We start from the raw sequence: 12,500 nt of genomic DNA, 5'->3' as shown, positions 1-12,500 counted from the left end.
TACTCAGGAGTCTGTCAGACACTTACTGCTGTATTGGAAACAGGATCCAAACTATGGAGTTCTATTACTGTGTGTGTGTATGTGAGCGTTCCTGAGAATAAAGAGCTGTATACACAGACAGTGAATTCCGATTGATTATGTGACTGGTTGTTAGAGATGTATAAACTGATAATGGTGGAAACCTTCTGGTTCTGGTTTCAGCACAGAACCATTTGCAAAGTGTTGCCATGAGTGTGTGTGTGTGTGTGTGTGTGTGTGTGCGCGTTTGCGTGTGTGTGTGTGCATGCGTGTGTGCGTGTGTATGCGTGTGTGTGTGTGCGCGCGTGTGTGCGTGCGTGTGTGTGTGTGTGCGTGTGCGTGCGTGTGTGCGTGTGTGTGCGTGTGCGTGTGTGCATGTGCGTGCGCGTGCGTGCACGTGTGCGTGCGTGTGTGCGTGTGTGAGAGCGTGTGTGTGTGTGTGTGTGTGCATGTGTGTGTGTGTGCATGCCTGTGTAATGTGTGTGTATGAAGTGTGTGTGTGTGCATACCTGTGTAATGTGTGTGTATGAAGTGTGTGTGTGTGCGTGCCTGTGTAATGTGTGTGTATGAAGTGTGTGTGTCTGCGTGTGTGCGTGCCTGTGTAATGTGTGTGTATGAAGTGTGTGTGTGCGTGCGTGCGTGTATGAAGTGTGTGTGCGTGCGTGTGTAATGTGTGTGTATGAAGTGTGTGTGTGTGCGCGTGCGTGTGTAATGTGTGTGTATGTGTGTGTGAAGTGTGTGTGTGTGCGCATGCGTGTGTAGTGTGTGTGTGTGTGAAGTGTGTGTAATGTGTGTGTATGAAGTGTGTGTGTGTGTGCGTGCATAATGTGTGTGTATGAAGTGTGTGTGTGTGTGTGCGTGCGTGCGTGTGTAATGTGTGTGTATGAAGTGTGTGTGTGCGTGCGTGCGTGTATGAAGTGTGTGTGTGTGCGTGCATAATGTGTGTGTATGAAGTGTGTGTGTGTGTGCGCATGCGTGTGTAATGTGTGTGTATGTGTGTGTGTGTATGAAGTGTGTGTGTGTGTAATGTGTGTGTATGAAGTGTGTGTGTGTGTATGAAGTGTGTGTGTGTGTGAGGAGGAGGAGGAGAAGTGTCCTGCAGCTCTTCTCCTGACTGTCTCACCTGCTGCCCAAACTAAGTCAGTCCTCAGATCCCTGTCAACACAACTGCCTGTCTGACCCCTGTCTGACCCCTGTATGACCCCTGCCCCACCCTGTTTTCTGCACGACCTCAGTTTGTCATCATATCTCTGGACCCACAGGACAGAACAGAGCCACAGTGGTCACAAACAAGAACTGGACGAGTGTTAACACACACCCCGACCAGCGCAAACACACACCCCGACCAGCGCAAACACACACCCCGACCAGCGCAAACACACACCGACCAGCGCTAACACACACCCCGACCAGCGCAAACACACACCCCGACCAGCGCAAACACACACCCCGACCAGCGCAAACACACACACCAACCAGCGCAAACACACACCCCGACCAGCGCTAACACACACCCCGACCAGCGCTAACACACACCCCGACCAGTGCAAACACACACCCCGACCAGCGCAAACACACACCCCGACCAGCGCAAACACACACCCCGACCATTGCAAACACACACCCCGACCAGCGCTAACACACACCCCGACCAGCGCTAACACACACCCCGACCAGTGCTAACACACACCCCGACCAGCTCACATCCATTCTTGCCTGGGAGGGTCAGGACTGTGTTAAAATCATATCTGTGTTAAAATCATATCTGCTTTTTCTGGACATGTCTCCTCTGCCACGCAGGACAGTCTCCATGTCTGCGTCCACCAGCCAAACCACATCAGAACATCAGAAAGGCCCCAGACCTGAGGAGAGGAGAAATCTCACGTGTCCAGATTTTATCATTACCAGCTCCACTCTCTGAGGTACCATCTACAGACCACTCCATCTCAAGAGCTCAGTCATTAAGAGCACAAACTGTGTGTGTGTGTGTGTGTGTGTATATCCGGCCATACAATGTAAGTTGAATGACAGGGTAGGCACTGTGCCTAAGGCCCTGTTCAGACCTTGCATTAGATCCGATTTTGGTGATCTGATCTCTAGTGGACAGTTCTAAAGTACAGGTGTAAACGCACCCAATGCACATTGAGGACGCATCGAGATCCTATCGCTCAGACCACATTCGGAGGTGGTCTGGACCGCATGTGACCACATTCTCTTAGCAGTGTAAACGCAAATGTGATCTCGAACACACTCGAACACTGATGTCCTCTGTGTACGCAGAAGTACGCACTCATTCACACTTAAATCACCTAAGCCGGCTTTGTCCACGATGTCTGAAAAATTGGAAAAGCCCGAGGAGATATATAACGTGCGTGTGGATCGCACTGAGGAACAGAGCCAGTCTGCATTGTTTTGATTTTGTCCGAACACCAAGGACTTTGTGCAATTCTTCTTCTTCTTTTCATTTCCAGCAGACTAAGCTCGGGAAATGCATTGCTGCCCCCTGCTGGATAAAAAACAACTACGCATTTGGTCTTTGCGTATATGGTTATTTGCATGTAGAACAGGGAAGTAACATCCGATCGCAAGTGGTCACTGGAGACACATGTGGAGACGGATTCTGAATCCAGGTGTAGACAGATGTACTTTAGAGCTGTCCGCTTGTGACCAGATCACTAAAATCGGATCTGATGGAAGGTCTACACAGGGTCTAATGACTGGGACATTCCTCCTGTTCACTTCATTAGGGAGTTTTTACTTGTCACTGTCGCCTTGGCCTTGCTCACTGCGGGTTTAGACACTGATCTCTGTAAAGCTGCTTTGAGACAATTTTGATTGTAAAAAGCGCTATACAAATAAACTGGTACTTGAACTTCCTGTATATTTGTAAAGCTGACCCATGTCACATGTTTGTCCGGCACCGTCTGTATTACAGAATTCTGTATTAGTGTCTTACTGTATCATTGTATTACTGTATTCTGTGCTACTGTGTCACTGTGTTACTGTATCACTGGTATCACTGGTATCACTGTGTTACTGTATCACTGGTATCACTGTGTTACTGTATCACTGGTATCACTGTATCACTGGTATCACTGTGTTACTGTATCACTGGTATCACTGGTATCACTGGTATCACGGTATCACAGTATCACGGTATCACTGGTATCACGGTATCACTGGTATCACGGTATCACGGTATCACTGGTATCACTGTGTCACTGTGCTACTGTATCACTGTGTTACTGTATCACTGTGTTACTGTATCACTGGTATCACTGGTATCACTGGTATCACTGGTATCACGGTATCACGGTATCACTGGTATCACTGTGTTACTGTATCACTGGTATCACTGTGTCACTGTGCTACTGTATCACTGGTATCACTGTGTCACTGTGCTACTGTATCACTGTGTTACTGTATCACTGTGTCACTGTGCTACTGTATCACTGTGTTACTGTATCACTGTGTTACTGTATCACTGGTATCACTGTGTTACTGTATCACTGGTATCACTGGTATCACTGTGTTACTGTATCACTGGTATCACTGTGTCACTGTGCTACTGTATCACTGTGTTACTGTATCACTGTGTTACTGTATCACTTGTATCACTGGTATCACTGGTATCACTGTGTTACTGTATCACTTGTATCACTGGTATCACTGGTATCACTGTGTTACTGTATCACTGGTATCACTGTATTACTGCATCACTGGTATCACTGTATCACCGGTATCACTGTATCACTGGTATCACTGTGCTACTGTATCACTGTATCACTGGTATCACTGGTATCACTGTGCTACTGTATCACTGTATCACTGGTATCACTGTGTTACTGTATCACTGTATCACTGGCATCACTGCGTTACTGTATCACTGTGTTACTGTATCACTGGTATCACTGTATTACTGCATCACTGGTATCACTGTATCACCGGTATCACTGTATCACTGGTATCACTGTGCTACTGTATCACTGTATCACTGGTATCACTGGTATCACTGTGCTACTGTATCACTGTATCACTGGTATCACTGTGCTACTGTATCACTGTATCACTGGCATCACTGCGTTACTGTATCACTGTGTTACTGTATCACTGGTATCACTGCGTTACTGTATCACTGTGTTACTGTATCACTGGTATCACTGTGCTACTGTATCACTGGTATCACTGTGCTACTGTATCACTGGTATCACTGTATCACTGGTATCACTGGTATCACTGTGCTACTGTATCATTGTGTTACTGTATCACTGGTATCACTGCGTTACTGTATCACTGTGTTACTGTATCACTGGTATCACTGTGCTACTGTATCATTGTGTTACTGTATCACTGGTATCACTGCGTTACTGTATCACTGTGTTACTGTATCACTGGTATCACTGTGCTACTGTATCATTGTGTTACTGTATCACTGGTATCACTGCGTTACTGTATCACTGTGTTACTGTATCACTGGTATCACTGTGCTACTGTATCACTGTGTTACTGTATCACTGGTATCACTGTGTTACTGTATCACTGGTATCACTGTATTCCGTATTACTGTATTCTGTATCACTGTACCACTGTATGACTATATCACTGCATCACTGTATTATTGTATGCTGTATTACTGAATCCCTGTATTACTGCATTACTGTATCACTGCATTTCAATATTCTGTATCACTGTACCACTGCATCACTGTGTCACTGCATCACTGTACCACTGCATCACCGTATTACTGTATTCTTACTGTATTCTGTAATACTGTATTCTGTATCACCTGTCTGTATTACTGTATTCTACATTGCAAGTCTGTGTTACCCGTCTATATTACTGTACTCTGTGTTCCCTGTCTATATTACTGTATTCTGTGTCTATATTACTGTACTCTGTGTTCCCTGTCTATATTACTGTATTCTGTGTCTATATTACTGTACTCTGTGTTCCCTGTCTATATTACTGTACTCTGTGTTCCCTGTCTATATTACTGTAATCTGTGTCTATATTACTGTACTCTGTGTTACCTGTCTATATTACTGTAATCTGTGTTACTTGTCTATATGACTGTACTCTGTGTCTATATTACTGCACTCTGTGTTCCCTGTCTATATTACTGTAATCTGTGTTCCCTGTCTATATTACTGTATTCTGTGTCTATATTACTGTACTCTGTGTTACCTGTCTATATAACTGTAATCTGTGTTCCCTGTCTATATTACTGTATTCTGTGTCTATATTACTGTACTCTGTGTTACCTGTCTATATTACTGCACTCTGTGTTACCTGTCTATATTACTGTACTCTGTGTTCCCTGTCTATATTACTGTACTCTGTGTTCCCTGTCTATATTACTGTAATCTGTGTTACCTGTCTATATTACTGTACTCTGTGTCTATATTACTGCACTCTGTGTTACCTGTCTATATTACTGTAATCTGTGTTACTTGTCTATATTACTGCACTCTGTGTCTATATTACTGTACTCTGTGTCTATATTACTGTAATCTGTGTTACCTGTCTATATTACTGTAATCTGTGTTACTTGTCTATATTACTGTAATCTGTGTCTATATTACTGTACTCTGTGTCTATATTACTGTAATCTGTGTTACCTGTCTATATTACTGTACTCTGTGTCTATATTACTGTACTCTGTGTCTATATTACTGTAATCTGTGTTACCTGTCTATATTACTGTAATCTGTGTTACCCATCTATATTACTGTAATCTGTGTCTATATTACTGTACTCTGTGTCTATATTACTGTAATCTGTGTTACCCATCTATATTACTGTAATCTGTGTCTATATTACTGTACTCTGTGTTACCTGTCTATATTACTGTACTCTGTGTTACCCATCTATATTACTGTAATCTGTGTTACTTGTCTATATTACTGTAATCTGTGTCTATATTACTGTACTCTGTGTTACCCGTCTATATTACTGTAATCTGTGTCTATATTACTGTACTCTGTGTTACCTGTCTATATTACTGTAATCTGTGTCTATATTACTGCACTCTGGTGTTACCTGTCTATGTGTTCCCTGTCTATATTACTGTAATCTGTGTTACCTGTCTATATTACTGTAATCTGTGTCTATATTACTGCACTCTGTGTTACCTGTCTATATTACTGCACTCTGGTGTTCCCTGTCTATATTACTGCACTCTGGTGTTCCCTGTCTATATTACTGTAATCTGTGTTCCCTGTCTATATTACTGTAATCTGTGTTACTTGTCTATATTACTGTACTCTGTGTCTATATTACTGTACTCTGTGTTACCCATCTATATTACTGTACTCTGTGTTCCCTGTCTATATTACTGTAATCTGTGTTACCTGTCTATATTACTGTAATCTGTGTCTATATTACTGCACTCTAGTGTTACCTGTCTACATTACTGTACTCTGTGTTCCCTGTCTATATTACTGTAATCTGTGTTACTTGTCTATATTACTGTACTCTGTGTCTATATTACTGTACTCTGTGTTACCTGTCTACATTACTGTACTCTGTGTTCCCTGTCTATATTACTGTAATCTGTGTTACTTGTCTATATTACTGTACTCTGTGTCTATATTACTGTACTCTGTGTTCCCTGTCTATATTACTGTACTCTGTGTCTATATTACTGTACTCTGTGTTACCTGTCTATATTACTGTATTCTGTGTTACCTGTCTATATTACTGTAATCTGCGTCTATATTACTGTAATCTGTGTTACCTGTCTATATTACTGTATTCTGTGTTACCTGTCTATATTACTGTAATCTGTGTCTATATTACTGTAATCTGTGTTACCTGTCTATTTTACTGTACTCTGTGTCTATATTACTTTAATCTGTGTTCCCTGTCTGCATTATCTGTGTCATAAGCAGGTAATGTCATAGATTCCTAGAATTAAATAAATCTAGGAGTGCACACTTACAACCCGCTGTGACAGGATGGCAATGAAAAACTTGGAAACCACCAGAGAAGAGGTGCTTTCTATCTTTTTTAATTCTATGAGACTCTGTTTAGACACCAGTCAAATTCCTGCGGGTGGCAGCAGCTCTGGAGAGCTAAAACCTTACACTACTCAACAGCTTGGATAAATCTGAGTGGACCACATGAAAGCAGAAATCCGAAACCTCAACAACAACATAATCCTCATCAACTTCAGCATTTCTCACAGTATCCACAGCCCAAGCTCCAGGTTTCTGACTGCAATGTGAAATCCATTCTGCCCCTCAGATCTGACACAGACCGTAGACACCATCAAACACGCGGCACCCACCAAACACAAAGCCCAAATCCCTCACACCAGTCAGTGACCCCCAGAGTGAAGAGCAGAGGGACAGAGAGGGACCCGGGCAGAGTGGGCGGGTCCACCACAGAAGGCGAGGGCAGTGATTGGTCAGTGCCTGTGATCCCCAAAAGGTAAAGAGTGCTGTGAGTTTTAGACTGCAGTGTGTGTTTCTGAAGAGTGCTGTGAGTTTTAGAGTTCAGTGTGTGTTTCTGAGGAGTGCTGTGAGTTTTAGAGCTCAGTGTGTGTTTCTGAAGAGTGCTGTGAGTTTTAGAGTTCAGTGTGTGTTTCTGAAGAGTGCTGTGAGTTTTAGAGTTCAGTGTGTGTTTCTGAAGAGTGCTGTGAGTTTTAGAGTTCAGTGTGTGTTTCTGAAGAGTGCTGTGAGTTTTAGAGTTCAGTGTGTGTTTCTGAAGAGTGCTGTGAGTTTTAGAGTTCAGTGTGTGTTTCTGAAGAGTGCTGTGAGTTTTAGAGTTCAGTGTGTGTTTCTGAAGAGTGCTGTGAGTTTTAGAGTTCAGTGTGTGTTTCTTAAGAGTGCTGTGAGTTTTAGAGTTCAGTGTGTGTTTCTGAAGAGTGCTGTGAGTTTTAGAGTTCAGTGTGTGTTTCTGAAGAGTGCTGTGAGTTTTAGAGTTCAGTGTGTGTTTCTGAAGAGTGCTGTGAGTTTTAGAGTTCAGTGTGTGTTTCTGAAGAGTGCTGTGAGTTTTAGAGTTCAGTGTGTGTTTCTGAAGAGTGCTGTGAGTTTTAGAGTTCAGTGTGTGTTTCTGAAGAGTGCTGTGAGTTTTAGAGTTCAGTGTGTGTTTCTGAAGAGTGCTGTGAGTTTTAGAGTTCAGTGTGTGTTTCTGAAGAGTGCTGTGAGTTTTAGAGTTCAGTGTGTGTTTCTGAAGAGTGCTGTGAGTTTTAGAGTTCAGTGTGTGTTTCTGAAGAGTGCTGTGAGTTTTAGAGTTCAGTGTGTGTTTCTGAAGAGTGCTGTGAGTTTTAGAGTTCAGTGTGTGTTTCTGAAGAGTGCTGTGAGTTTTAGAGTTCAGTGTGTGTTTCTGAAGAGTGCTGTGAGTTTTAGAGTTCAGTGTGTGTTTCTGAAGAGTGCTGTGAGTTTTAGAGTTCAGTGTGTGTTTCTGAAGAGTGCTGTGAGTTTTAGAGTTCAGTGTGTGTTTCTGAAGAGTGCTGTGAGTTTTAGAGTTCAGTGTGTGTTTCTGAGGAGTGCTGTGAGTTTTAGAGTTCAGTGTGTGTTTCTGAAGTTCCACCTCAGACGTCTGATACCTTGAGAGCGTCTGCCTCACTGGTACCAGGCTCCAGGATGCCCAGGCGTTTCAACTGTCTTGCCAGCAGCGCTAACATGGTACTGTAGATATGATCCAGGCTGATGCCAGGTGAACACAGTGACAGACACGCTAACTGGACCTCCAGAACCGCCTCATACAGTTCCACCTGAGCCATGCTGAACCTGGGAAACACACACACACACACACACAGGTACACACATTAGTGAATGGATGGGCAGATAAGAATATATTGAGTGTTACGCAGTGAGGAAAACAGGAGGACATTTAGTTCATTGTTCCATTTAAATGGTGCTCTTTACAACAAAGACAAAGGATTGTTTTCACCTACTTCCCATTGACGGGCCACGTACGAGTGACATCACTGACATAACCAAAATATTCACACCCCCCGTCCAACAGAACCATCTCTCCATCCTGACACAGAAGGACAGGGAGACAGACAGAGAGAGACAGACAGGTTTCTGCCTGCTGTATCTGTAAAGTTCTTTGGCATTTCATAATACAGGAATCTCAGCGTTTAAAGCATTTCCACAAACTTTACGATAATGTCATGGTCTACAAATCACTACACGTCCTTACCTGTACCAGGCCTCAAATGCCATGCCTACAGAAAAGCACTCTGTGTGTGTGTATAGGTATGTGTATATATGTGTGTGTGTGTGTGTGTGCATATATGTGTGTGCATGTGTGAGCGTATGTTTGTACATAATATGTGTGTGTGTCTAGTGTTTGTGTGAGCGTGTATATGTGTGTGTGTGTGTGTGTGTGTGCCAGCATTAAACACAGGAACAGGAAACACTGACATTTCTGTCTTTATGTGTTTGTGAGTTTATATTTACCCTGATAATCTGGTTGTTGTTTATGTAATGCAGCGTGTTTGCTCTGTTACCACCGGCAACCACTGGAGGGTAGGCCAAAAAGTTAGCCCCATGTGCCCTACACTCATAATCAAACTGAGAGAGAGAGAGAGAGAGAGAGGGAGAGAGAGAGAGAGAGAGAGAGAGGGAGAGAGAGAGAGAGAGCGCAAGAGAGAGAGAGGGAGAGAGAGAGCGAGAGAGAGAGCGAGAGAGAGAGAGAGCGAGAGAGAGAGAGAGGGAGAGGGAGAGAGAGAGAGAGAGAGAGGGAGAGAGAGAGGGAGAGAGAGAGAGAGCGAGAGAGAGAGCGAGAGAGAGAGGGAGCGAGAGAGAGAGAGAGAGAGAGAGAGAGAGAGAGAGAGAGAGGGAGAGAGAGAGAGAGAGAGAGGGAGAGAGAGAGAGAGGGAGAGAGAGAGAGAGAGAGAGAAGGAAACATCGTCACTGATTCCCACATTAATCATTCCACAGTATCACTGGTTATTTGCAGTATCAGTCCTACCTTAGCATAGAGCACAGCCTCATCGATATCAGCTCTGGACATCGCCATAGTCTTCTTAAACGCCTTTAAACACACACACACACGCACACATCAGAGTCTTATCAATCTGTTATCAAAAGATCTTAGATTGTCCCCAGCACTCTCATTTAAGACATTAATCCAACACGAGACAGATTACATCGTTCACATATTATTGATCTATCTATTATTTATCTGTGAATAATCTAATCTGTCTCCTAGTAGAAAAGACACATTAAAGCAGTGATCAGAGAGATCTGTTATTCCAGACATCAGAGCAAATGTCACAGGGCCGGAACACTGAGACGCGCGTCACAGGGCCGGAACACTGAGACCCGCGTCACAGGGCCGGAACACTGAGACCCGCGTCACAGGGCCGGAACACTGAGACCCGCGTCACAGGGCCGGAACACTGAGACCCGCGTCACAGGGCCGGAACACTGAGACGCGCGTCACAGGGCCGGAACACTGAGACCTGCGTCACAGGGCCGGAACACTGAGACACGCGTCACAGGGCCGGAACACTGAGACACGCGTCACAGGGCCGGAACACTGAGACCTGCGTCACAGGGCCGGAACACTGAGACCTGCGTCACAGGGCCGGAACACTGAGACGCGCGTCACAGGGCCGGAACACTGAGACGCGCGTCACAGGGCCGGAACACTGAGACATGCGTCACAGGGCCGGAACACTGAGACATCACTCACTCACTCATTCACTCTCTCACTCACTCCTCTCCTTATTTTCTCCTTGTAAGTTTTCAGCTGAAATCAGTACTGCATGGCCACAGTCATCAACATCTTCACTCAAAACAATCAATAATCAATTAATCAATTAGAACACCCACTGTTCATCTCACTCAATCATTCATCACACCAATTACCCAAACAAAGCATCTCTTCACTCATCCACTCAACCAACACAGAAACACGTAAACAGTTTAAACCATTCAACCAGCCATCCAATCATAAACCACTCAACCAGGCATCCAATCATAAACCACTCAACCAGCCATCCAATGAGACTGTTACCTGGGCAGTAATGCATCCTGCCTGAGTCATCAGGGCTATTTCTGCAGGACTCTTCAGTGCTCTGAGAGAGTGTGTGAGGGGTCGCAGTGCCCGCACACACACTGACCCATCCAGCAGGGGGTGCACATGAGTCTGGTGGAGGCGAGGGTGGCAGGGATGAGTTGAGTCATACCACACCGTTCCCCCTGACAGAGAGAGAGAAAGAGAAAGAGAGACAGAGAGAGAGAGAAATAGGGAGAGGGAGAGAGACAGAGAGAGAGAGAGAGAGATAGAGAAAGAGAAAGTGAGACAGAGAGAGAGGGACAGAGAGAGAGAGAGATAGGGAGAAAGAGAAAGAGAGACAGAAAGAGGGAGAAAGAGAGAGGGAGAAAGAGAGAGAAAGAGAGACAGAGAGAGAGAGGGACAGAGAGAGAAATAGACAGAGAGAAAGAGAAAGAGAGAGAGGGACAGAGAGAGAAAGGTATGGGAGGGAGATCTGTTAGAAGCCTTAGAGAACATATAGGTATGTTACATGTTTGTAACAGGAGTGTAACAGGACTGACTCCATTAAAAGCTCTTATGAGACCCTGTGCTCTCTCTCTTTCAGTATTGCTGTAACTACTCACTCTGTCCATCCCTCTCTCTTTCTTTCATTCGATTTTTCGTTCTCTCTCTTTACCCTTCAGACTCTTGAGGATGAGGCCCAGTTCTTCTGTGCTGTGGACTCTGTCCAGACCCGTCAGCGCCGCTGCTCCGTCTCTGCCCGAGCGCGGCCCGTCCCACAGCTCCCGCGCCGGGTCCCTGCGGGGCACGAACAGAACCGCCTGGTCCGGTCGGCCCTCCCCGTACAGAACCAGCGCGGAGTCCGGTTCCAGAACCCCGGTGAGGTAGAGAAAGTCCTGGTTCTGGTGGAAGGGGTAGGGGATGTCGTTACTCATGTAGCGGACCGGGTGGGACAGGACGATGACGAGCAGCGGAGACGGCGAAGACAAACGATCAGCCTCAGCCTCCACCAGGGACGCCAACCGCTGTCGCCGCATCTCGAACTCCGCCCGAGTCAGACCAGGAGTCACCTCACCTACACAGAGACAGAGAGACAGAGAGACAGAGAGAGACAGAGAGAGAGAGAGAGAGAGACAGAGACAGAGAGAGAAATAGGGAGAGGGAGAGAGACAGAGAGAGAGAGAGAGAGAGAGAGAGAGAGAAAGAGGGAGAAAGAGAGAGGGAGAAAGAGAGAGAGAGACAGAGAGAGAGAGAGAGAGACAGAGAGAGACAGAGAGAGAGAGAGAGAGAGAGAGAGAGAGACAGAGACAGAGACAGAGAGAGAGAGAGACAGAGACAGAGAGAGAGAGAGAGAGAGAGAGAGAGAGAGACAGACAGACAGAGAGAGAGAGAGACAGAGACAGAGAGAGAGAGAGGGGGGGGGGGGGAGACAGAGAGACAGAAAGAGAGAGACAGAGAGACAGAGAGAGAGAGAAGCCTGATGTATTTGTGTATGTATTTGTGTATGTGTTGTGTGTGTGTGG

The 12,500-nt window shown here is 45.2% G+C and overlaps 1 protein-coding gene across 1 annotated transcript in view; it reads right to left on the bottom strand.

Annotated features, from left to right (window-relative positions):
• The window catches only part of xpnpep3 (X-prolyl aminopeptidase 3, mitochondrial), a 15,834-nt gene that overhangs the window by 2,523 nt on the left and 811 nt on the right, over positions 1-12,500 (bottom strand). The window contains exons 3-8 of the mRNA XM_030793523.1: positions 11,654-12,052; positions 10,996-11,180; positions 9,946-10,008; positions 9,432-9,545; positions 8,921-9,006; positions 8,570-8,753 (exon numbers count right to left, since the gene is read on the bottom strand). Of these exons, the coding sequence (XP_030649383.1) occupies positions 8,570-8,753; positions 8,921-9,006; positions 9,432-9,545; positions 9,946-10,008; positions 10,996-11,180; positions 11,654-12,052 (1,031 nt within the window). The remainder of the gene's footprint in view (positions 1-8,569; positions 8,754-8,920; positions 9,007-9,431; positions 9,546-9,945; positions 10,009-10,995; positions 11,181-11,653; positions 12,053-12,500) is intronic.

This window comes from Chanos chanos, chromosome 16 (assembly GCF_902362185.1).
Source record: "Chanos chanos chromosome 16, fChaCha1.1, whole genome shotgun sequence".
Taxonomy (NCBI): Eukaryota; Metazoa; Chordata; class Actinopteri; order Gonorynchiformes; family Chanidae; genus Chanos; species Chanos chanos.
Note: the sequence above shows the minus strand (reverse complement) of the source record. Positions and strands in the feature narration are given on the sequence as shown.